This window comes from Myiozetetes cayanensis, unplaced genomic scaffold (genome assembly GCF_022539395.1).
Source record: "Myiozetetes cayanensis isolate MyiCay16 unplaced genomic scaffold, myiCay2020 scf1, whole genome shotgun sequence".
Classification (NCBI taxonomy): Eukaryota; Metazoa; Chordata; class Aves; order Passeriformes; family Tyrannidae; genus Myiozetetes; species Myiozetetes cayanensis.
The window spans coordinates 10,554,623-10,576,777 of NW_026086604.1; the positions used below are offsets into that span (position 1 = coordinate 10,554,623).

Sequence of the window (22,155 nt, forward strand, 5' to 3'; positions counted from 1 at the left end):
TCCCTTTAGGCTTCTGCTAAATAAGGACTAATCTGTAAAGCCAGTGAGTAAACTGAGATGCACCGTCTGCTTACATAAGTGACAGAAATCAGAACACAAAGAAAACACATTTTATCACACTTCTAAAATGTGTCAACGTGCAGCAATATGAGCTACAATGTTCAGTATTTTATGCACATATTTTTCCAAAAGCTTTTCTTACAGCTCTTCTCCATTTGGGCAGAGTAGATGGAAAGGCAATATGCTTATGGTGGGACGTCTGCCTTTGATTTGACATTAAAAAACAAGTTCATTCTTACATAATCAAAATAAAAGTTTTTATTCGGTTCATGATATTTCTGACTGGGTATTCTATTTTTCCAAGTACTTATTCCATGTACAGAAATGTAAACCATAAACACAATGTAAGAGCAGCAAAACAAAACACATCCACTCAAAACAGAAGCAGGGAGAACTTCTTTGTTCACTTCACTGTTCTTCCAAGGAGTAGCTGTAATCAGTCTGTCTGCCAAATCGATGCACAAAGTCTGGAAGGGGGAACACTGAGCCCCATCCCACATTGGGATTCATACTGATGAAATCATCCAAGTTCATCTTGGAGTCTAAAAAAGGACCAGAAAAGGGAAATATTTAAGTTCCTGATACAGGTTCTGTAGCACAGGTATACATTTATCAAGAAAATGCCCCAAACTCCTCTTTGATAGTTCAGCTCACTATGGAAAGGTATTCTGCAAATTGTATGGTGTTACAAAACCTTCTATCTCCAGTCTCTGAAATGTTGCTTTTGCCCCGATTCCTCTTTCTGCCCATGGCAATAATCACATTACAGATCAGTAAGCATCCTCAGTCATTAGAAACCACTATATGTAGGAAAGGGTCAGATTTTTCCCTACATCAGCAGCCTAGAAGGGCCAAGCAGTGTCACAGAACTGGAGCGCAAATAACAACCAACACAGGGAACTGCAATGCAACAGGTGCTCATAGTCTTCCTGCATTCACACAAATGGGATTACTCAAAATCAGGGAAGACACTATTCCCTCTCCTAAGTTCTGAACTAAAGTTAATGGAGTCAAGTTTTACACTGACCACAGAGGAACAACAGCAGTCATAACTGGGATTTGCTTATTGTCTCTTAGAATTGACAAGCCCCTTGTCAAACCTACAATTTGTTACTCCCAGATTACAGTATTTGCTTTCTCTCCAGCCCCAAACTTTGTCCTTGCTGTGCACCAGCCCACTGTGAGGCCAGAGTATGCAGAGGGGAGGAAATATCTGACCTCACACAGCCCATAGCCTAGAGGGATGCTCAGGCAAAGGAAGGCATAAACCTAGGCTAGGGGCAAATACTTCAATTTATTTTTTGTGAATCCTGAACAAAAATAGAAGTCAGAGGGGGAAAAGTTTAACTGACATGATTTCAAGAGAAAAATAACCATGACTGCTCTTTGACAGGAGTTTAATCTGCTCTGTCCCCTGCAGTAGAGGTAGAAACCATTCTGTCCTATTCGTGGATCCCAGAGAGCACACTGGAAAGTGCTTGTATGAAGTTTTGGGTTTAGGTGCCTTATACATCCTTTTTCTGGAGCTGGCCTGGTATAAGCCTTGCTGACTCAGAACCACGCTGGTCAGAGGTTCAGCTCTGACTACAAACATCTGAAGGCTTGTTGTTTTACGTTCTCACTGATGATGTGTGCAAATCATCTTTTTAAATGCCCATTAAAAGAAAACTGGAAGAGAATGAGTTTAAGGAACAGAGTGGTAAAGCCACTGTTACAGCTTTACTTTACAGATTTACTGTAAACAGCTTTCCCACTGTATTAAGTATTTATTTTAACATGGATGTGTGCATTTAAGGATTAAGAACCAAACAAGAGGAGGCTCTAATGAACAGATTATAAAATCCAAAGGATGGAATTTGCTTCATCTGCAAAAAGCTTGTGTAATTAGGCTTATCATTATGGACGGCATAAACAAGGAAGGGAAGATGATGTTCAGGAATCCCAGACTTGGGAATCCCAGACCCAGGGCCCCAGCCATAATCCAGCCCCCAAAGGCCTCTGTTTGCACCACATCTACACTACAGCACAGCTCTGTGATTTGACTATTCACTCTCACCCCTTTTGAGGTCTGGCCTCTAAAACTTTTATTGTTAACCTGTTTGAACTTTGCATATGGAAAATCCTTATGTCCAGCCATTGTCCTACTGCTGAAGTGAGTCTGGCAGCACATGCACAGTTTCTGCCTGACTGTGTGGGAATTTAAAATACAAGCTCAGCAATTTGCTGTCCTAGCTCAAGCACAATTAGCAGTGGATAACAGCTCTTGCTTGGGGGTAGACTGGTAAGTCTGTTTTCCAGTTCCAAGCTTGGAACTTGACTTTTCCTCACAGATGGTGTTGTTTTAAGTAATGTGAGTCTTCATATACTTTAAGATTAATAAATAAATAATTCTCTGCTTTATGTGCACAAGCATAGTAGAATAATTTCATAGAACTTTTCTGTGACTGGTAAAGCAGTCCAAAGGGGACTGTTCAGTAGTTACAAACACAGATCTGTTAGCAACTTCAAAGTTGCTGTCACAATGCCTGTAAGAAATGAAATATTCTCTTAAATTCAGAAGGATTGTGGCAGAGCATAACGCAGTCCATCAGAGAAGTCCATTAGAAAGGAAATATTGTTTTACCAAAGCAAACAAGCCCATTCCTGTGAAGAGCAATGGCCTAAGAACCAGTCAGTAGATGGCACTGGAGCAGCACGGGAGATATCCATAGGGAAAAACTTAATGAGACCTCTCCCGTTTTATTCATGCAATAACAGTCCCTCTATGCCGCTCCTCTCTCATGGGCTCTATCTGAAGGCCGTGCCTGTCAGGTTACACCTTACAGCTTCAGAAAACAGCTCGGCAAAAATGCATGAAAACACCACAAAGTCCTCTTCCCTAAGCAGATGAAGATGAACGTTAGTGATGCACAGTGATGAACATCAGAATTTACAAAAGAGACCTCTGGATACTACAGTTGACACACCAAGAGGATTTCTCCACAAAAGCAAGGAGCATGTGTTATATAACATTTTCACAAGATCAAGAGCAGCACAATTATTTTTTTTAAGATTTATGTTACAGTTGCAGTTCTCCTCAGGTGCTGTGGCTATTACACTAGCTTGCATTTGTGTATGCTTAGAGCTCATCTATCTCTTTTCCCAAATATACTTAGTTACACACATCCCATCAAAAAGACCTATCTGGCGAATTCTGGGATTCCTGAATAATTCTACTTTTGCTTAAATCAAGTCTGACACTTTTACCCAGAGCAAGGACAAAATAAAAGGCCACGCACTATCCTGTGGCATTGTTAGCCATGATACTTGTGGCTTCTGCCAACAGTAGTTAGAAAGCAACGTTTCAGCCAAGCCTCAGCTTGGCTCACAGACCTTGGACTAACTCAGCGTAACGACAGCTGCCCAAGGGCTGCTGGAAGCGGGGAAGTCTGGAACAAAGCCTCCAAGGTCAGTTCTGCTGATGCCTCACCTTGGGGGCACCTAAAATACTTAGAAACTTGGGCTCTTCACAGACTCGTGTAGGTGTCTACAGTTCTCTGCAGATCCCTTTCCCCTGTCTGAGCAGGGAGATGAGTCAGACAGACTCTTCCCACACTCAGCTGGAGGGTGCTGTCCCCAAGGCTGAGATACAACTGACTGTGCAAACCATTCCTGGTTGATCTCGGTGTAAAACACAGCTCATCACTTTAAATTATCTTTCACACTAATTTCAATAAGCCACTCTGGGAATTTAAATACTTCTATCCTTAGATGTGTCTTTATTGCCTCTATCCAACTTGATTCATTACTTCCACAAAAGCTTATGAAGTAAGGACCTAACTTAACAGACCAGAGTTTTATTCTCAAATGAGAGCAGCAGAAGGTTCCCATTAAGTGCAGAGGAGCTACTTCTACCAGTATCAGTGCTTTCCTTTTCACTTTCACTATGATCCCACCATCATCTCTCAGAGAGAAGATACAGAAAGCAACTGCAGACATCTGCCCTGGCCTCTTGTCTAGCAGCTTTCCTGTTACATACATGTGTAATACACAATGCCTCCAGAATTTCTCAGCTGTCCTACCCACAAAAAAACCCAACCGAAGTAAAACCCCATCATTATTGACTACCAGGGATTTTAATAATAATATAAAGAACAAAAAGTCTTTATAAATCAATCCTGTGAGTGTGCTACCAAACACCTTGGGAGAGCTGAAACTCAAACCAATGCTTTTCAGTGCTAGAGCTGCTGCTAACAGTTGTCTGTAAGCTGACGGCCATCTGTTCTGAGTAATTCTGAAATGCACTGTGCAGGCTGTATTTTACACGGGCTTGCAGTAAGGAGGGCTGATCTCATCACGACTCATAAACTAAGCAGAATCAGACCTCATTAATTTGCAGAAAGAAGATTTAAAAGAAAACCCCAGGCTGGGCTCATCAGCCCTGGAATAATGAATCTGTGCACCAAATCACATTTTCTTAATTTTCACTATTTGAACAAAATACCCTGTTTTCTTTCAACAGGAGGTCACTGCAATCAGGTGGGATGGGGGGAATCTGCTGCAGCTCAGGTATGATTATTGCAGCAGAGCTGCTTTGAGGACAGGGCAGGGTGAGAAAGCACCAAGCACCCAGTTAGGTTAGCCAGCTTCTCCTGGCACACATGGCAACAGAGCAGAACAGAGGCCAGAGCAATACCAGTAATAAATAGAGAGGCCTAGCTCTGGGAAATGGCTAGAGCAGAGCCAGTTCCAAAAGGCTAATGCTTAGCATGTGAGTTCTGAGGAGATACTGAGGAGTTTGAGGGAGGGTTTCTTCCGTTCATTGGTTGGACTGGGGTTGTTTGTGTTTAAAAAATGTTTTTAAACAAATTTTGCAACCCCATGAGCGGGACAAATACAGTTTTAAGATTTAATCCCTTTGAGTTAGTAGTAGGAAAAGTGCTTAATTGGTCACTGACAGAGGTTCCTCAATTCAATTCCAAAAGTTCTGGAAGCGGGAGGGCTACATCGGTGGCTTCTCTGAGAAGTTGCCAGAAGTTTCCCCCAGGTCCTACAGAGCCAGTGCCAGCCGGCTCTGGGATGGACCCACTGCCGTCGAAGGCTGAGGTACTGGCACCTCTGGGATAATATATTTAAGACGGAAAAAAAAGCTCTTCCACAGGTGTAATTGTGGCCAGAGAAGACCAGAGCGAGAATCTGTGCCAGAAACAACTCTGCAGACACCAAGGTCATTGAAGGAGGAGGGGGAGGTGGTCCTCCAGGCACTGGAGCAGAAATTCCCCTGCAGCCCATGGTGAAGACTGTGGTGAAGCAGCTGTGCCCCTGCAGCCCATGGAGGAGCCTCACGCTGGCGCAGGTGGATGCCTGAGAGAAGGCTGTGACCCAGTGGGAAGCCTGTGCTGGAGCACCTGCAGACCCATGGAGAGAGGACTCCACGCTGGAGCAGGTTTGCTGGCAAGACTTGTGACCCCATGGTGGCCCCACACTGGAGCAGCCTGTTCCTGAAGGAATGCACCCTGTGGAAAGGGACCCCTGCTGGAGCAGTTTGTGAAGAACTGCAGCCCATGGGATGGACTCACATTGGAGAAGTTCACGGAGGACTGTCTCCTGAAAGGCTACACAATGGAGCAGGAGAAGGACTCCTCTTCCTGAAGAAAAACCAGTGGCAGAAACAACATGTGATGAACTGACTGTAACCCCATTTTCCATCTCCCTGTGCTGAGGGGGGAGGGAGGAGGTATAGATTTTGAGGCTCTGATTTTGATTCAACTAATTCAATTAATTTCTCCAAGTCAAGTCTGTTTTGCCAGTGACAGTAATCAGTGAGTGACTGAGTAATCTCTCCCCATCCTTATCGCAACTCATGAGTCTTTCATTATATTTTCTCTCCCTTGTCCAGCTGAGGAGGAGAGTGATTGAGAAGCTTTGGTGGGCATCTGGCAACCAGCCAGGGTCAAATGACACAAACATCAAAAAAGACATTAAGAAACAGAAGTGATTTAAAAACCTTACATCTTCTCAAGAGAGTAGGAATTTGGCTACTCTAAATGAAAGCAATAAAACCAAACCAAAACAAACCACTCTGATACAAATGTGCCTCAGAAATAAATTGGTATTAAAACAATATTGGGTCAATTCTGTCAGCCATTAAACCGCAGTCACCTCTAATGTGAAATATGCAAGCAATTTAATCTTACACAAACACAAATCAACATGGAAAGCAGAGCACTCTATCGAAGTGAAACGGCGGGGAGAAAACAGTTATCTGCAATGGAATTTGGCACGGACATGAATATTAATACCCCAGGCTCTTCTATGATAACAAAAGGTCTACCACCCACTTCTCCAACAAGTTAAAAATAAGGCACTTTTATGCCTGATAAAACTGTGCTGAGACATCGCAGTTAAACCCGGACTCCTTGCAGACTTACAGCACCGTGCACATTGAAGCACACACCATAATAAGGTATCCCCAGTGAATACCAAGGGGAGACAAAAAATAAAGCGGGAGGAGCTGGTAGTAAATGAAAGACAACTTGAACTAGACATCCTAAATATGGGACAATCTATCCCTGTTCTGACTCAGGCCTTGAAATTCCCTAGTGAATCACCTTCCACCTTCAGTGGGTGCAGGGTAACAGGTTTCTTTCAGCCACCTGACCAGGAGACCAGAGGCTATGAACCCAGAGCTGGAACACTGTGTCCATTTGGAGCTCCTCAGTACAAAAAAAACCCAAAACATGGACATACTGGAGTGAGCCCAAAAGAAGAACATCAAGTTTTTTGGGGCAGGACAACATTATATTCAAGGAGAGGCTGAGAGAACTGGGTCTGTTTAGTCTTAAAAAGAGAAGACAAAGGGGGAACATTACTGCTGCCTACATCTACCTGATCAGAGGATACGAAGAAGATGAAGCCAGAGCCTTCTTGGAGGAGCCTGGCAAGAGGACAAGTTAAAAAAGCAGGTTGGAACATGGGAAATTCAGATTATGTATTAGGAATTTTTATTTATTTACCACAATAGTCATCAAAGATTGGAACAGGCTATCCAGAAAGGTGGTGGAATTGCCATCCCTGGAGGTATTCAAGACTACACTGGACAGAGCCCTGAGGAACCTCTGTTTTGATTAGGTGTTTGACTGGGTGACCTATGGATGTTTCCTTCAGCATGGCAAGATACAGAGCAAAGAACTAACACATAAGAGAAAGGAAGAGCTATGTATCTTTCACTATCTAGCAGCATCACAGAGACAGTCTGGAGGTTGGCTGAGACCTGTGGCTGCTGCTCCTCAGTGAGATAAAGCTCAGCCAAACAAGACAGGAAAGAGCAAGAGTTACAGGGTTTGCAACTATGGAGTCATTCACTCGAGCTACAGGTACATGTACACATCTGCAACTGTTTGAGTCATTCTGTAACTTACTATCTACCAGTAAATGGCTTTTACTCTTTCGATTTCAGTAGAACTTTTTCACTTTCCGGGCCTGTCCTCACCTATATTTCTCACACTTTCATTATCTCTCAATTATCACAACAACGTTTCCACAGGCAAAAAGTTCTCAGCCCCTAGGAGGCTTCAGCTAACAGTGAACCATCCACTGTAGTTCAGGCATTCTACGCTCCCTACACCACCTTTGCATAAAACTCTACTGAACATAACAACCAAGACCTAGAATTTAAGGCACATCATAGACTGGATTGTCAAGAAAACACCTGAAATTTCATAACTAAGACTGTGCTCCTGCTCACTCTCACAGTTCATTTCTACTCTCGTGTGCAACATCAAGCTTCCCTAGAAGCCAAAGTAAAGACTGAGAGTTAACTTCTCAGCAACTTAAAACTGCAATACACTCAGACCTAAACACAAAATACGTTTCTTTGCCTCTGCCTTCTCTAATATAAGCATGTAGCAGTACTGCATTATTAAAAAAGTGGCAAAACCAAACATGCAGAGGGGTAACATGAAAACTCTTCCAAAGCAAAACTACACCGCGCTTTCCCTGGAAGAAAATGAGAGAACAAACAAGCACGTGCCAAATGTTAGTCAGCTTGCCAAGCACATGATTAGAATAAGCTCAAGTGCTGTGTGATAAGAATGGTTTAAGCAGTTCTATAGAATAGATGGCAATAGATCTTTACCTCTCTCTCTGCCTGGCCCAGAGGCCATTAGCTAGACTACCACCCAAAAGAGGCTTATGGAAAAACTTGCCAACTTGCCAGCGTGCCTTAAAGCAATCCTCAGGTCCATTCACCTGGTACAGAAATCTCAAACATCTCATCCAGGCAAAGCCATCGTGCTGAGCAGAGCCCGAAAACTTCCTCCTGGCAGCATAATCTGCTCTGCCAGAATGGGACCTGCGAGCTAGAGCATGGTATAATCAGTGTGTAAAAAATTCACTTTGTGACCCCTAAGCAAGTTATTTGGCCTCTTTGATTCAGTCCCCTGCTGTAATGAGAGAACAGTATTACCTACCTCTCACTCTCTGCTCAGTTTATGAAGATTAGTAATTAATGTTTGATAACGGTAAATGCCAGAAGGCCTGTTAGACTACACGTCCAGAAAAGGGAGCGCCAAATGTTTTTAACCTCTATTTTTTCCCAGCTAGCTGGACAGATGTTATGGAAGTATATTTATTTGTGGTGTACATCCTTGATTATGTCATTCAACGCTGTAAGCAGGAATAAGGAGTTCTGGGGGCTTACCTGCAGTTTCAATGCAAGGGTATGGAGGAGGAGGTTTCTGCCATTTCCCATTTGCATCCTTCATATGAGATCTGTCTGAAGCAAACGTCTTCAAGTACAAATCTGCTCGAATCATTCTGATTTTTCTAAATGAAAATGCAAAACTGTATCAAAAGATGCGTGTATACAATACTGCTTTAGTCACTCAGAACAAGAGTGCTTTCCTCTCATTAAGAAGCATTAATTTCATTAAATACACAAATCGGCAATATTGTACCGAGCAGTTAACAAGAAACTACAGTAGGAAAGAAAAGGGCTTTTGATGATTAAGGTAAAGAGCTTTAGAAAAATAACACAGGGCATTTATTTTACTGGAGTAACCAAAAAAAACCCTCTGTCACTACACATATCCAAAGAAAACCTCGAGTTCACAAAATACCATTCAGAGTCTTTGTATTTTATGTCATCACCTGTGAAATTCTGGACGAAGGCTGTCATCCAGCCGAAAGGCCTCCACGCTGTACACATCAAAAGGACATGGAAATGGCAACACTGTGTCAAGATCATAAATGAAGTTCTGCTCCCCGCTGGAAACATGAAGTAGAATAACATGGTAGTCCTGGGAAGAAGGGCAATAGCTATTAGTTAAACAGCAATTAACGAGAAACTCGAAAAGGAGTGGGGGAAAAAAAAAAGTTTCCTAAAAGCAGAAGTTCAGATCCATTTTTTAAACCCTGCTTTCTGTCCTTGAATATTGAGCCTGTAACATTTCTGGCACCAGGAGAGAGATTTTTCTAACACTTGTCTTGCTCATCATGCTTTTCCAGACACCGGTATTTTCTCCATTTCTTTGCAGCCTCCTTTGATTTAAGCCTAGACAGCTAAACTAAAGTGTACTTTACTCCTAAGACAGCAAATCTCTTTCGTGTTCCACACCAAAACACAGAAGTTGAATGGGACAAGGATTTTCGTCTTAGACCCAGTCCTAAACAAAAGCTCACAGTAAGACATGATGATAGCTTTACATTAAAATTTTCTAGTGATCTCTTCTAGTAAGAGATTTTGTACCTGTTGCAGTAACACAGTCTGTGAATTTGAATGCTGAGTGTTCAGTGCCAGAAGCACCTGAAGAACCAGCAAACAGCTCAGATCAAGAGGATTGCAGGAGTAAGACAAATTCCTGTAGCAGCTCTTGAAGCAGGGAGAAAACACATATGGCACACTTTTTAAAAGGAACTATTTTGTCTTGACACCTGGGTTATGGGGTGCAGTTTTATTCCTTAACTTCTAAGAAACACAGGTGTGGTGGAGGTTTGGGGACACTGCAGTTACTTATGTCAGGAGTCAGGTATGTTCACTGATGTTTTCCAAAATTAAACTGAGGGCAGCTGTTAACAGCTTACTGAAGTTTACATTGAATCCACTCACAAAAAGGGTTTGGAGCACTGTCTTTCAACACTTTAAATATTAAAACCACAAAGGGATTCGAATGAAAAGGATTTGGGCAAGATACTTCACCAAGCCAATATTTACAACTGTATCCAGCAGTATTTAAAAGAATCTCTTTAAACTTATAAGAAAAAGTACCTACAAGCCTTACATATTCTACAATCCATTGAAACAAAGTTAAAATACCTTCCAATACATGAATTTTTATGAGAAATCCACATTCTGCCATGGCCTTTCCAGACTCTCCTATTTCTTTTTAGGTCATCTCTGTTACACATGGATCTCTTTTTAAACTAAATCTTTTTTTGTACTGCAAAAAGACCAACATTTTGGGAGAGAATGAATGATTCAGAAATCAGAGAACTTCAGAAGTCCGCAGATTCTTTCACAGAATTTCAGAAATAGAAATTGCCACAAGAAATAGTTTTTTCTGTGCCAGATAACTGGAAGCACTCTGTAATGATACCAAGGACTTCTGTAGCAGCAATCACTGAATTACATTAATTGATCAAATGACACTCCAAAGCCGCCATTTATGGGTCAGTTTAATTGCTGACACCAGAATACATATATTGCTTATAGTTTTCTGTCATCTAGCAAGCCTACATAAATATTTTCAACCATTTACTTCTTACAAGTACAGTCATCTACTCATAATTCTACAAAGCTGGCAGCCTCGATACCCAGATAATAATTTTCACTAATCTGTACTCTTACCAAAGTAAGACTTGTCTTCTGTTGATTTTACCATCTTGCTGTTAATTTATGATAGATGGTACAAAGGAGCACCAGATTTAAGCTATCTATAAATCTTTTGTAAAAGAATAATAAAAATTAATACAAAACTATTCAATGGTTGGGGTTGGAAGGGACTTCAGGAGGTCATCTGGTCCAACCTGTTGCTCCAGCAGGCATACCTAGAGGCAGCTGCCCAGGACTGTGTCTGGACAGCTTCGAAACATCTCCAAGGATGGAGACTCCACAACCTCCCTGGGCAACATGCTCCAGTGCTCCATCACCCTCACAGCAAAAAAACTGTTCCTTTACGTTCAGATGGAACAATTTCTCACAGTGAAGATACCTGTATCTGATCCTGCAGCTGTCAACTACAGAGGCACAAACTCGAAATTACTGAGAGAGAACGAATGCCTTACCCAGACAACGGGCTCATCTCCATGTCCAGATTTCTGCTTCCAGAGGGGAATCTGCAAGTTATAGGTGAATCTGAAGTGAATAAAATCTTTCAGAGTAATACAGATTAATTTCAGGTAAATTAGTTAGTTCCTTGCTAACCTATCAACTTCCTCGCTTTAAATCTGTGCTGCAGTCAGATTTTCTCCAGTTTGTCCCTCAGAAGCATGGAGTTTGAGATACTATCCTGGGCCACATTAGAATAGGCTGTCCAGAGAAGTGGTGGAATCACCATTGTGATTCCAAACCACCATTGTGATTCCAAGTGTCCAAAAGACATGAGGAGGGAGCACTTGTGGATATGGTTTCATGGTGAATGCAGTGGTGCTTGGTTAACAGCTGGACTTGATCTTACAGGTCTTCTCCAACCTTATGGTTATTAATGGCTCTGTGATTCCACAAAGATAACCATTCTCCTAAATTGACAGATTACAGGGAAGAATTACCCCACAGCTCACAGGGACACCACGCCTCTTCCCCACTGTCCTTGATGCAGTGCGTAATTAAAATACCTCACGTGGTGTGGATGGCACACCTCTGAGCCAAAGTGATCTATAACATGGGTTTGGACTGTGTTTCACTAAGAGACCGGGCTAAAGGCTCACTCACCTACCCTGGGCTGTGGCTGAATCGCTGCGGCCACGTCTCACCTACTCTGGGCTGCGCTCTGCAGGCCCGAGCCTCTCCAGGGCCGACCGATCACATCCCATTGACTCACCATCCTCCTGTCATTGGATATGAAAACAGCGTAAAACTCTTCTAAGGGGTATCGATCCTGACTCCTGATGTAGTCACAAAGCTTCCAAACATTTTCTTCGCTGCAAAACACACACACAAAAAAATATTTTTTTTTCCCCTCCAGCTTTATTTGTGGTGCAAGGAAGCGAGCTGAGGGCAGAGGCGAGAGCCGTGAGGCCAGCCGGCAGCCGCGCCACTCCCGCCGGCGGTTCCGGCCACCCCAGCGCCTCCCCGGGGTGCGGGGGTCCCCGTCCCCGTCATTCCTTACCAGTAGCAGCTGGTGTAGGTGCAGGCAGGGCGGGCCGGCACCGCCGCCTCGTAGGCGGCCGCGGGCCGCGCCATGGCCCGTGCGAGCGGGCAGCGCTGGGCCCGGCGGGGCGGCCCCTACGCCGGCCCTGAGGGCGCCGCCGCCATCCCTGCCCGGCCCGGCCCGCGCGCTCGGCGGGAGCGGCCGCGGGGACCCCTCGGGAGGGCGGGGCCTCCGCGCGAGCCCCGCCTCGCGCTCGGCGGGCGTAGCGATACGAGTTTTTGGGCGCCAAACGCGCGAGGCGGAGCCGCTGCGCGCCCCGTGTCCTTCCGCCGCGCGCGCCGGCAGTAGCGGCCGGAGGGAGAGCGGGGCGGGAAGGAGCCGGCGGAGCGGCGGCCGCCCCAGGCCAGGCCAGGCCAGGCCAGGCGGGGGCTGGTCCCTCCTGTGTCCGTCACCCCCTCACACACACCATGGTGGTCCTGCGGAGCAGCGCCGCCCGCCCGGCACGCATGGCCGCTCGCGACAGCCGCTGCCGCCGGCCCCCCTTCGACCTGCTGGAATCCAGCTCCGATTTCATCTCCCTGGAGGGCCCGGCCCTCAGCAGCCGCGGCGTCTGGACGCGCTCCGGCTCCGCCAAGGCCGCGGGGTCCAGGAGAGCCGGGAAGGCCGTGAGTGCCGGGGCCGGGCAGCGCTGGACTGTTGGCCCGGGGGGGCGGCCTGGAGGTGTGGGGAGAGCTGGGGAAGCGGCGGGGAGCAGGTCCCACGGAGGGAAAAAAGGGGGAAAAGGCGTGTTTGGGCCAAGCGCCCGCGGCCGGGTGCGTGTGCAGGAGCAGCCGGGCCCTCCCGTCCCGGCCGTCCCGCGGCTGAAGGGGGCTCGGCACCGGCCTTGGCAGCGGCCTCAGAGCCGGTCCCTGGGAACACAAACCTGCCTCTCTGCCGCCACTTTAATAACCGAATCATCTCATTTTGAGATGTTCAGAAGTTCACTGTTTTTAACATAGCCTTCAAAAGCTAAAACTCTGCTCTTTTCAAGTCAGGCTCTTCTCTGCAGCTCCCCTTTGCTCTGAGGGGAAGGTTATGCAGTGTTAAGCAGATAGCACAACTGGCATGTGTTCTCAGTGTGGAGAAAAGGAATGAGGAAGCTAAATGTAAACTTATCCCTGAAACAAAAGCAGAATCATTGTTATGAAACGGGTTATAACGTTGTTCATTGGTTTGGTTTCTCCCCCCCCCTTTTTTGTAGACCTATTCCATGCTTCGAGGCATTGAGTCATTACCTCATTTGTAGAATGCTGGGCTCTGCTGGAGGTTTTAACTGCAGAGATAATGTAGAAGTGCCCTAGCTGACAGAGGTCATGATGCTGGTGGTGGTTGCGTGTTCCAGCCTTAATACCTCTTTCCTGTCTCGTTCATGTGTGAGGACTTGCTGGTGGCAGCTTTTGCAGTTTTTTCTGATGTTGTTGTGTAGTTATTTTCAGTTATACAGCTCATTGCATCCACACAGTAAGGAGCGTGCAGGAGAAAGTGAAAGGTAAACCAACATCTGCTGGGTTCATCCTCTTCCAAGTTTCCAGTCTCAGTAAGTTTCATGAGTGAGTTTCCCAGTGAGATCCAAAGTGGCTGCTGTCCCTCGAGGTCTATAGCCCTGGTGTAATTCCCCGGGCTGACCAAGCTTGTTGTCTGGTGACCTGTATTTGAGGGCAGTGTACTCCTGAGTTCCCTTTTTGTCTGGGCCTCCTGGCCTGTATTGAAAATGGTGTGGCCAGCAGGACCAGGGCAGTGATTGTCCCCCTTTAATCAGCACTGGTGAGGCCTCACCTCATGTGCTTTGTCCAGTTCTGGCCTTCACAACAAGAAGGGCAACTGAGGTGCAGGAATGTATCCAGAGAAGGGCAAGAAGGGTCTAGAAAGTAAGTTATGTAAGGAGCACCTGAGGGAGCTGGGGTTGTTTACCCTGGAGAAAGGGAGGCTCCAGGGAGACATTATCGCTCTCTACAACTACCTGAAAGAAGGTTGTAAGGGGTCAGCCTCTTCTCCCAGGCAACTACCGACAGGACAAGAGGATAAGGCCTCCAGATGTGCCAGGGGAGGTTCCTGTTGGACATCAGGAAGAAATTTTTTTGTGGGAAGAGTGGTTAAGCCTTGGAACAGGCTGCCCAGGGAAGTGGTGGAGTAGCCATCCTTGAAAGTGTTCAAGAAACGAGTGGATGTGGCTACCTAGTGCTGGGTTTAGTTGACAAGGTGGTGATCGGTCAAAGGTTGGACTTGATGGTCTTGGAGGTCCTTTCCAATCTTAATAATTCTGTGAAAGCGACTTGGCAAGCTGTTCTGCCAGCTCCCTTAGCACCCTTGGGTGGATCCCATTAGGGCCTGTAGAATTGTGAGTGTCCAAGTAGCAGGTCACTGACCATTTCCTCCTGGATTATGGGGCTCCCCATCCCTGTCTTCCAGCTCAGGGGACTGGGTACCCTGAGGACTGCCGGTCTTTGTTACAAGCTGGGCAAAGTATCTTTGCCTTTTCCTGTACTTTGTCATACGTTTGCCTGTGCATCAAGTGAAGGATAGAGGTTCTCCTTAGCCCTTCTTTTGTTGCTAATGTATTGGTAAAAACATTTTGTGTTGTCTGTTGCAGCAGTAACCAGATTAAATTCTACTTGGGCTTTGGTCCATGTAATTTTCTCCCCGTGTAACCTCCTCACATCTTGTAGTCCTCATATAGTCCTTCCTCACTCTTCTGTCATCACCTCCATCAACAAGTAATGGAATTACCTCTTGGTAACATTAGTGTGAAGAACTAGAAGAATCTGGTCTGTTTTCTGCCCTTTTCAGTGTAAGATTTAGTTTGGTGTATTTGTAATGAAACCTTGGGTTGTAAACAGAACAAGCCCCCTCCCATGGTCATCACAGCTTTCCTCACATAGTAAAAGTCAGTAGTATCATCTTCCTTGCAGAAACACCAATGCAAATAAGACCAACAACCATGAAGAAGCATATCTTTGGTTCCCTTTGGTTGTCTGTGGATAAATGCCATGCTCCCAAAGCAATTCTTTTTATGTCCCTCTGAATGCTGTTATAAATGGAACAGAGACAGGAGAAAAACTCTCCCGGGACAAGCCATTTTTCTGTTGCATTAAAGATATAGAAATTTGGCAGAAAACGAACCCCTTGCATTCCAGCTGGTCCTCAGAGATCAGAGGGGCTGGGTGCAGCTGGGTCTAATTTCTGACTGTAGCCAATTCGGCACTGTCAGCCCGGCCAAGTTCAGTAAGAACTTACATGGTCCAGGTTCGTGACTAGCCCTGTTCACTGAAGCAACTGGAAAGCAGATCCTGAATTGCTGGTGGTAAATGCAACAACTGCAGAGTCTTAGTATGTGCTGCTAAGAAGGAGTAGTGACAGATCTATTAGCAGTGTGTCTGTCTATCTAAATGAGTATTCCTGGGTCTGCTCCAAAACAGTTGGGAGGCACAAAGCTCACCTAAAGGCATCCCTTCAGGGAAGAGGAGAAACACAGTCCCTCAACTGATCCAATCCAAGCAGAGAGGCTTCTTCACTCCCTATTGTTTTGTGGGTTGTTTGGCCCCAAACCCCTCCTTCTTTTATGATATAATTTTTCTCCCTTCTTAAAGGAGTGGAAAAATTACATGTTACAGGTGAGCTTTTGGTTACTGTGGTCACTGTACCAAGTTTGAAATCAAAGGTTTTGTTGGTTTTTTTCCTTCGAAATCTGGTGTGGGGTTTTTTTTCCTGAGAGCTACTTTTTGGTGCAGAAGTGGTTTGAGGCTTACCTACAATCAGTCACATCACTCTTGAGTCAGGAGTGTAAGAGAATAAACTTGCCCAAATGAGGCAATATATGTGGTTACATAAATACATTTGTCCTTCTTTTCCTAGGAATTTTCCTCTGGCAGTGTTGAATGTTTCAATGGACACTGTTTAAGATCGATGAGAAAAAACATGCCGCCCTGTTCAGACTCCAGCTTTGACAAAAGTATGGAAATATTGAGTGAAAATGTCAACCGACACTTCTCGAGGTATCGTATTTCTGGGTGTTCACTCTCTGTTCAATTTATACAGTGAAAAGGAAAAGTGAAAGAATGCACAGTGAGTCTTCTCAAGATAAATCAACAACTAAAAATCCACAGGGGAACATGAGTATGTTAGTGCCAGTGTCTTAGAACTGGAATCACTCTTCTTAGTTAAAGTTTTCAGCTTGTATACAAAGCATTGTATCTCGATCTGTCCTTTGAGGTTTCTCCTCCACTGCTTACTGAGATATTACTTGCCCTATTGAGACATCCAGACAAGCAAGTTAGGAAATGTCTGTCCTTAGAGAACTGTGTGCATATGGTACACAGCAGACTTGGGATCTGAATCCTCCCTGGGGTCCACAGGCTTTTCTTTGCATGACATGTAGCACCAGATTATAAACCTGGAGAAGTTCCCCAGTGTTGAGGGGGGACTGTACAATGCAATGCAATATAATACTGCCATACAGTACTTGTAATACAACAATTCTGTTCTCCTTTTCTCTGCCCTCTTTCTTAATGCAGGCAGCTGGCAAAGCCGAAATCAGACGCAAAGAAAGACAACTATAAAGAAGGTAAGTAGTGATAACACCTTAGGATTCTTTTTTAGTCTAGTTTCTGAGAAGGATTGCATTTGGTCACTCTGTCCATTTAACTTGGCCCCAAAAACTTCTAAATTCATCAGCCAAAATCAACTGAAGTTATGAGAATAGATATCTCAAAGATAACAATTTCCACTGAGTTCTATCAAAAGATGTAGGTGCAAATAGGAGGAGATGTTATTAATTCCTTTCAGGCTTGGGAAGAATGCAGTGTGAATTCCTGAATTCTCAGGCATTAGAGAATCTGTTCCTTAGCTCAGGTTTCCTTTGTGACATGGGTTTTCTAGAGTCTGTAGAACACAGGTTAAGTGTAAATCTGTCTTGTAAGTAGGAAGGAATTGCAGTATCGTAATACAGGTGAGTTAGAAGTAATTTAGTCATGAGATGCACAAACCCATGGGCGTGGAAGGTGTCCCTGAAGCTGAGCAAATTACCTTGGAGCTGAACTGCCTTGCTGAGTACACAAGTGGACTTGGTGGCAGCTGGAAAAATCCATTAGGTCCTGGCAGCATCCTGCCGACTCCAGGCTGAACATGGGAAGGGACCCAAAATGCACTTTGTGTGTAGTAGCTCAAATTCTACTTGTGCAATGTAAAATATTACTTCCTGAGCTCAAAGATAGTTTTATAGTTGGTGATGATGAGATCAAACCCACCTGTGTCTAAACTAACATGGTGATACATCTATTACTCTCTCACTGAGCTCTTTAACTGTTTTAATGATAGTGCAAGTATCAAACCTGTGGCAAAGGATGCTGTCTGGTAAATACTGGGCAGGTCTCTTTTAAAACAAGCAAGCATTTTGAGTTCTTTTGTATCTGGGAGTTTATCTCAAGGCATTTCTCATCTTCTAGGGCTTTTGTGTCACAACGCAGAAAATAGAAGAGATGCATGCTTAAACAGTGTACTAAAAACATGCCTCTTTAGAGACTTCCACATAAGCAATTTTTAGACAGATACAATTTTACGTGAATGGAGTAAAAACACTTTAGAGGTAGGTAGTTGTTGTTTTTACTTTTCCAGAGAGAAGTAACTGGAATAAATTTGCCTTCTGCATGGAACAAAAGCTAGGTGTTTGTTTTCATCATACTGGCTTCCCAGTCTATGAAGAAGCTGCTATATAAATCACACTTCTAAAAAGGTAGTTTAAACATAAGGACTTTAAGTTGAATGCTGTGACCACAACAGTAACTTTTAATTCAGTAAATAAAGGCAAAAATCGATTAAAGGTAGGGGATTTTACATTTTGCTAGAGCAACAGTGAAATAAAGGGACTGACATATTTTCCTTCCTAGAAAGTTTTACGTATTATTGCTTTTCAGTGACCAGAACACTGAAGACCAGAGCTGAGGCAAAAGCTGCAGAACAAGTCCATGAAGAAAATGGGGATTTGGAGGTCCGCCGGAGCTGCAGACTCCAGCAAAGCCGTTACACTTCTGCAAATCAGTCTGTTTTGTTTGACAAACTTGTAACGAAGTAAGTAGTTTTCTCTCGTCTTGCAAAGGTGCTACAATGAGCCTTTTTAGCAACCCCTTGTCCTGTGGCAAAATACTGGCTAGAGACTTCCTCCTTTTGACAAGAGAAAAAGGTATTGTTGCTCCTGGCAGCAAGAGCTAAATGCATTCAGTGGTTTGGCTGAGACTTCCCTACGTACCACTATGTATATGTTACATCCTAGTGATTGGATTTTAGGAAGAAATTGTTTACTGGGAGGGTGGTGAGGCTCTGGAACAGATTGCCCAGAGAAGTTGTGGATGTCCCGTCCCTGCAAGTTTTCAAGACCAGGTTGGATGGGGCTTTGAGCAACCTGGTCTGGTACATACAGGTTGTGTGGGTTTATGTGTTTTCCTGTGAACCAGAACACTCAGTTTCTGTTGTGACCTAGAGTATATTTAGCTTAAGATGCTAAGGAAAGTTGGATACAGGCAGAGTGAAGCAGTCCTGTTGTTTCTGCCTGTCTGTCTGTGGCATAATTCTCTCCGTGAAGCCCAAACAGATACTGCTTTCCTTGAAAGGTTTGTGAAGTGTAGCAGCAGTAGGGTGGTTTCTCTAGCATATACAGTCATGGAAAATCAACGCAAAACTTAAATTGCAGTTTAGAGAAGAATAAGCAACCTGTTGTCTGAAGAAGGCTGTGAACCAAAAGTGACTTAATATTATCGTGCAGAGCAACTTAAATACTATGAAAACTTGCCATAATATCTGCTCTTACTATCTGCAGAATTCATTTTTTTCCTCCTGGGGTTGGGTTTTTTACTGTGTTCAGCAAGAGAGGAAAATAAACCTGAGCAGTGTATGTTTGCAAATCCTCAAACATTTGTCCTTAATTCTGTAAAAAAGTAAACATCTGACCTAATTTTTAAGTATTGTAGAAAAGCTTGGCTAAGGGTCAATGACTCTTGCTTTGTGCACACTATATTAAAATGTCGTGATGATTGCGTGTGTTGTTTTAAATGGGTTTTTTTTGTACTTGCCTATTTTTGCTCTTATATGACAACTTTGTATCTCAGTACTGCAGAAGCAGTCTTGCAAAAAATGGATGACATGGAGAAGATGCGTAAACAGCGAAGGATGGGAGACCTGGAGGTGTTCCACGATACAGAAGAAGTAGATACTAATTTTTTTTGCTGGTTTTGTATTAGTAGGGTATTTCACATAGGGAAATTATTTAGTTGTAGTTTTACTTCAGCAGAATAAAACCTTCATCCAAAGCATAGAGTGGTCTAAAATAACACTTGTTTTTCTCTATAATGATACAATTTAACATCTTACTGTTACAGTCATGCCACAACTGTGCTGTAAGGGTGGAAGAAATAACTTCAGAAGACAAGAAGTAGCAGTGAAAGATAGCAACAAATGTCTTATGCTACACTTTGTGAATTGTCTTATGATTTTTGATTGGACACTGTTTACAAACAGCTGTTTCAGGGCTTGGATTTTCACTTCAAATCTTACTAAAACCTGAATTCACTGATACCTGGTTTACCTGTGTGTTCTTGTGCCAACCTTGCCTGTGAGCTCAACTATCCTATCCTGAGAGGAACTACTGTTAAAAGTGATAGACAGCCATCATATTTCTTCTGTCTTAATTTTGCTCTATAAATTAAGTTAATCCAATGTTATTTTGAATGGCAGTCACTTTGTTTTTTAAACATCTTCATGGTCTACTTTCACAAGTTTTTGTTTGGATCTGAATTCCTATTTTAGAGCAGAAATCCTTGTTATTAATCCTGGATGACAGAATGATGATGTTCTTCTCTCCTGTCATACAATAATTAAATCTTTTGTGTATATGGAGTGCCTAGGTAATGATACTATATGGGCATCAAATATGCCCAAGGGTTTTCTGCATATTTGGGACTGGTGTTTGTTTCTTTTATTTAGGAAAGCCTCGATACGGAACGGACTGACGAAGAAACAGCTGATAATCAAGGTAGCATTGTAGGCTAGTTCTGTTTTTAAATTTTCCTGACTATGCTCTAGCCAAAAACCTTGTCTTAAACAACGGAGATGGGGCAAAATTCTGGGTAATTTTCATCTATTAAAGAAATCCGTGCTGCTATTGACATTACAAGCCATAGTCACAGACTCTAGGACTGTACTGTTGTAAGCTCTGAACAGGTATTCAGAGGGGAAAAAAAAGTCAGTGTTTTTCCAAAACACAAGATAAGAGGTTGTGGACGCGTGGGAATACATGCTGTGTAGTGCACTTTGAATTTATTACCATTTGCAGCAGAACTTAAACAGTCTAATGTTTTGTTGAGGTTCAGATGGTTCATCAGAAGAAAGTGAAGCAAAAGAAGACGACGGTGGAGACACCCGGAAGCGTTACTCCTTTCGGCAGAGGAAAACTGTTGAGCGCTATCAAGCACCACTGCAAAGTAGGTTATAGGCACAGCTTCTCTTGGGAACTAATGTCTTGCATGGAAGTGAGAGTGTTGTGGGGTTTTTTTTTAAAAGGAAAATGCACTTGCACACACTCAACTTCTATTTAAATGTCTTTCCTTACCTGCAAGTGAATTTTATTAAATGCCTGTATCCTCTGCACATTCTATTTCTTTGCTATTCGGCATCCATATTATTGTTTTTCAGGAAAAATATTATCTATATGTCCTTGAAAGAATAGTAATTGAACAGACTTGATGATCTTACTCTTATGGTTTTCATTTCTCCTTAATATCATGTATGTGTTTTTTCACTTTTATTGTGCATTGATTAAAAAAAAAAAAAAATCACCATCCCTCCACTCTTGAAACTTCCCCTCAACTTAGAGATGGGTGATACACATCCCATTCTCTGCCTCTTTCACTATCCTACTTTCTCTTAAACTTTTTTGTAACATTATTCTAAATTCTCTACTTTCAATAGAACCAGGACAACGTAAGATGTATTTTTCAGACCGGGTTTCACCTGTCAGACAGAGAGACTCATGCAAAGGAACGAACAGGTGTGTGTACAGTTAGTGGTAGCTCTTCTTTCTCAGTAGTGCTGTCAGTCACATGACTGAATAAAGCTTTCAAGGGTTTTTGGACTGGTGGTAATTAGAGATTAACAGTATGGTTACTGCTGGTTATTAATAGTCTAGTTGTTGCTAATTATTATATGGTTAATAATTATTATTAACCGTATTGTTAATATGGTTATTAACAGTATGGTATCACTGGTTATAGCCCATCCTTTTTACTAGCCATTAGATTTTATTTGAAAATGCAGTTTTTTCAGGTCACTCAAAAGGTGATGATGTGGGTTGTGGCTGAGACTGTGTAACTGAAATTTGTTTTTTCTGGAATTGAAGCCAGAATCTCCCTCTGAAAAACATAGACTATTTAATCTTGAAGGATACAAATTATTTTTTCTAAACCAAAGACAATTTAGTTAGAAGAGGGAACCTGTTTCAAGGATGTAATGATTTATTTTTTTTTTTAATCACCTGAATACAGATTCTGGTTTCTCTTTGGAATAAGTTAAAAAGGTTGATGTTTCACAGAGCAGATATATAATGTTAAGTGCAACTCTGTTTATAGTCTGTGTGAGAGAGTAAGTAGACAAAAGGAGTAACTTGGTTAGGAACTTTCTTTGCATGCTGGTTCATGAGAAAATCAAATTTTGCTGTCACGAGGAAAATCACATAATGTACTTTGAAATGAGATTCATAAGGAGTACAATGATCTGGAAATGTAAT

General features: G+C 43.3%; 2 protein-coding genes across 4 annotated transcripts in view; one reads left to right on the forward strand and one right to left on the reverse strand.

Moving 5' to 3' along the window:
- Positions 1 to 300: 300 nt before the first annotated feature.
- Positions 301 to 12,524, reverse strand: NTAQ1 (N-terminal glutamine amidase 1). Of its 2 annotated transcripts, none has more exons than XM_050314310.1 (6): positions 12,366 to 12,522; positions 12,078 to 12,177; positions 11,323 to 11,373; positions 9,190 to 9,338; positions 8,741 to 8,865; positions 301 to 602 (listed from the first exon to the last, which is right to left on the reverse strand). In XM_050314310.1, the coding sequence occupies exons 1-6, from the start codon at positions 12,437 to 12,439 to the stop codon at positions 469 to 471; spliced, it is 633 nt and encodes a 210-aa protein (XP_050170267.1). In that variant the 5' UTR covers positions 12,440 to 12,522; the 3' UTR covers positions 301 to 468. The 2 variants fall into 2 exon arrangements, with proteins under 2 accessions (XP_050170267.1, XP_050170258.1); XM_050314301.1 differs by lacking the exon at positions 301 to 602 and adding an exon at positions 609 to 8,399 and having other exon boundaries at positions 12,366 to 12,524.
- A 164-nt stretch (positions 12,525 to 12,688) lies between these two features.
- ATAD2 (ATPase family AAA domain containing 2) overlaps positions 12,689 to 22,155 on the forward strand; it is a 29,841-nt gene continuing 20,374 nt past the window's right edge. Inside the window, exons 1-8 of one of the 2 annotated variants that reach the window (XM_050317425.1) lie at positions 12,689 to 13,012; positions 16,239 to 16,378; positions 16,898 to 16,947; positions 18,296 to 18,449; positions 19,484 to 19,580; positions 20,358 to 20,406; positions 20,738 to 20,854; positions 21,342 to 21,420. In XM_050317425.1, the coding sequence (XP_050173382.1) occupies positions 12,815 to 13,012; positions 16,239 to 16,378; positions 16,898 to 16,947; positions 18,296 to 18,449; positions 19,484 to 19,580; positions 20,358 to 20,406; positions 20,738 to 20,854; positions 21,342 to 21,420 (884 nt within the window). In that variant the 5' untranslated portion in view covers positions 12,689 to 12,814. The remainder of the gene's footprint in view (positions 13,013 to 16,238; positions 16,379 to 16,897; positions 16,948 to 18,295; positions 18,450 to 19,483; positions 19,581 to 20,357; positions 20,407 to 20,737; positions 20,855 to 21,341; positions 21,421 to 22,155) is intronic. The other variant, XM_050317434.1, reaches the window with a different exon arrangement.

What these genes read in the sequence shown, in the direction of transcription:
- NTAQ1 (XM_050314301.1), bottom strand. Translation starts at nt 12,439, where the DNA reads ATGGCGCGGCCCGCGGCCGCCTACGAGGCGGCGGTGCCGGCCCGCCCT. An exon ending in ACCTACACCAGCTGCTACTG is followed by an intron (nt 12,178 to 12,365) that starts GTAAGGAATGAC and finishes TGTGTTTTGCAG; the next exon opens with CGAAGAAAATGTTTGGAAGC. An exon ending in CTTCGTCCAGAATTTCACAG is followed by an intron (nt 8,866 to 9,189) that starts GTGATGACATAA and finishes ATTTTCATTTAG; the next exon opens with AAAAATCAGAATGATTCGAG.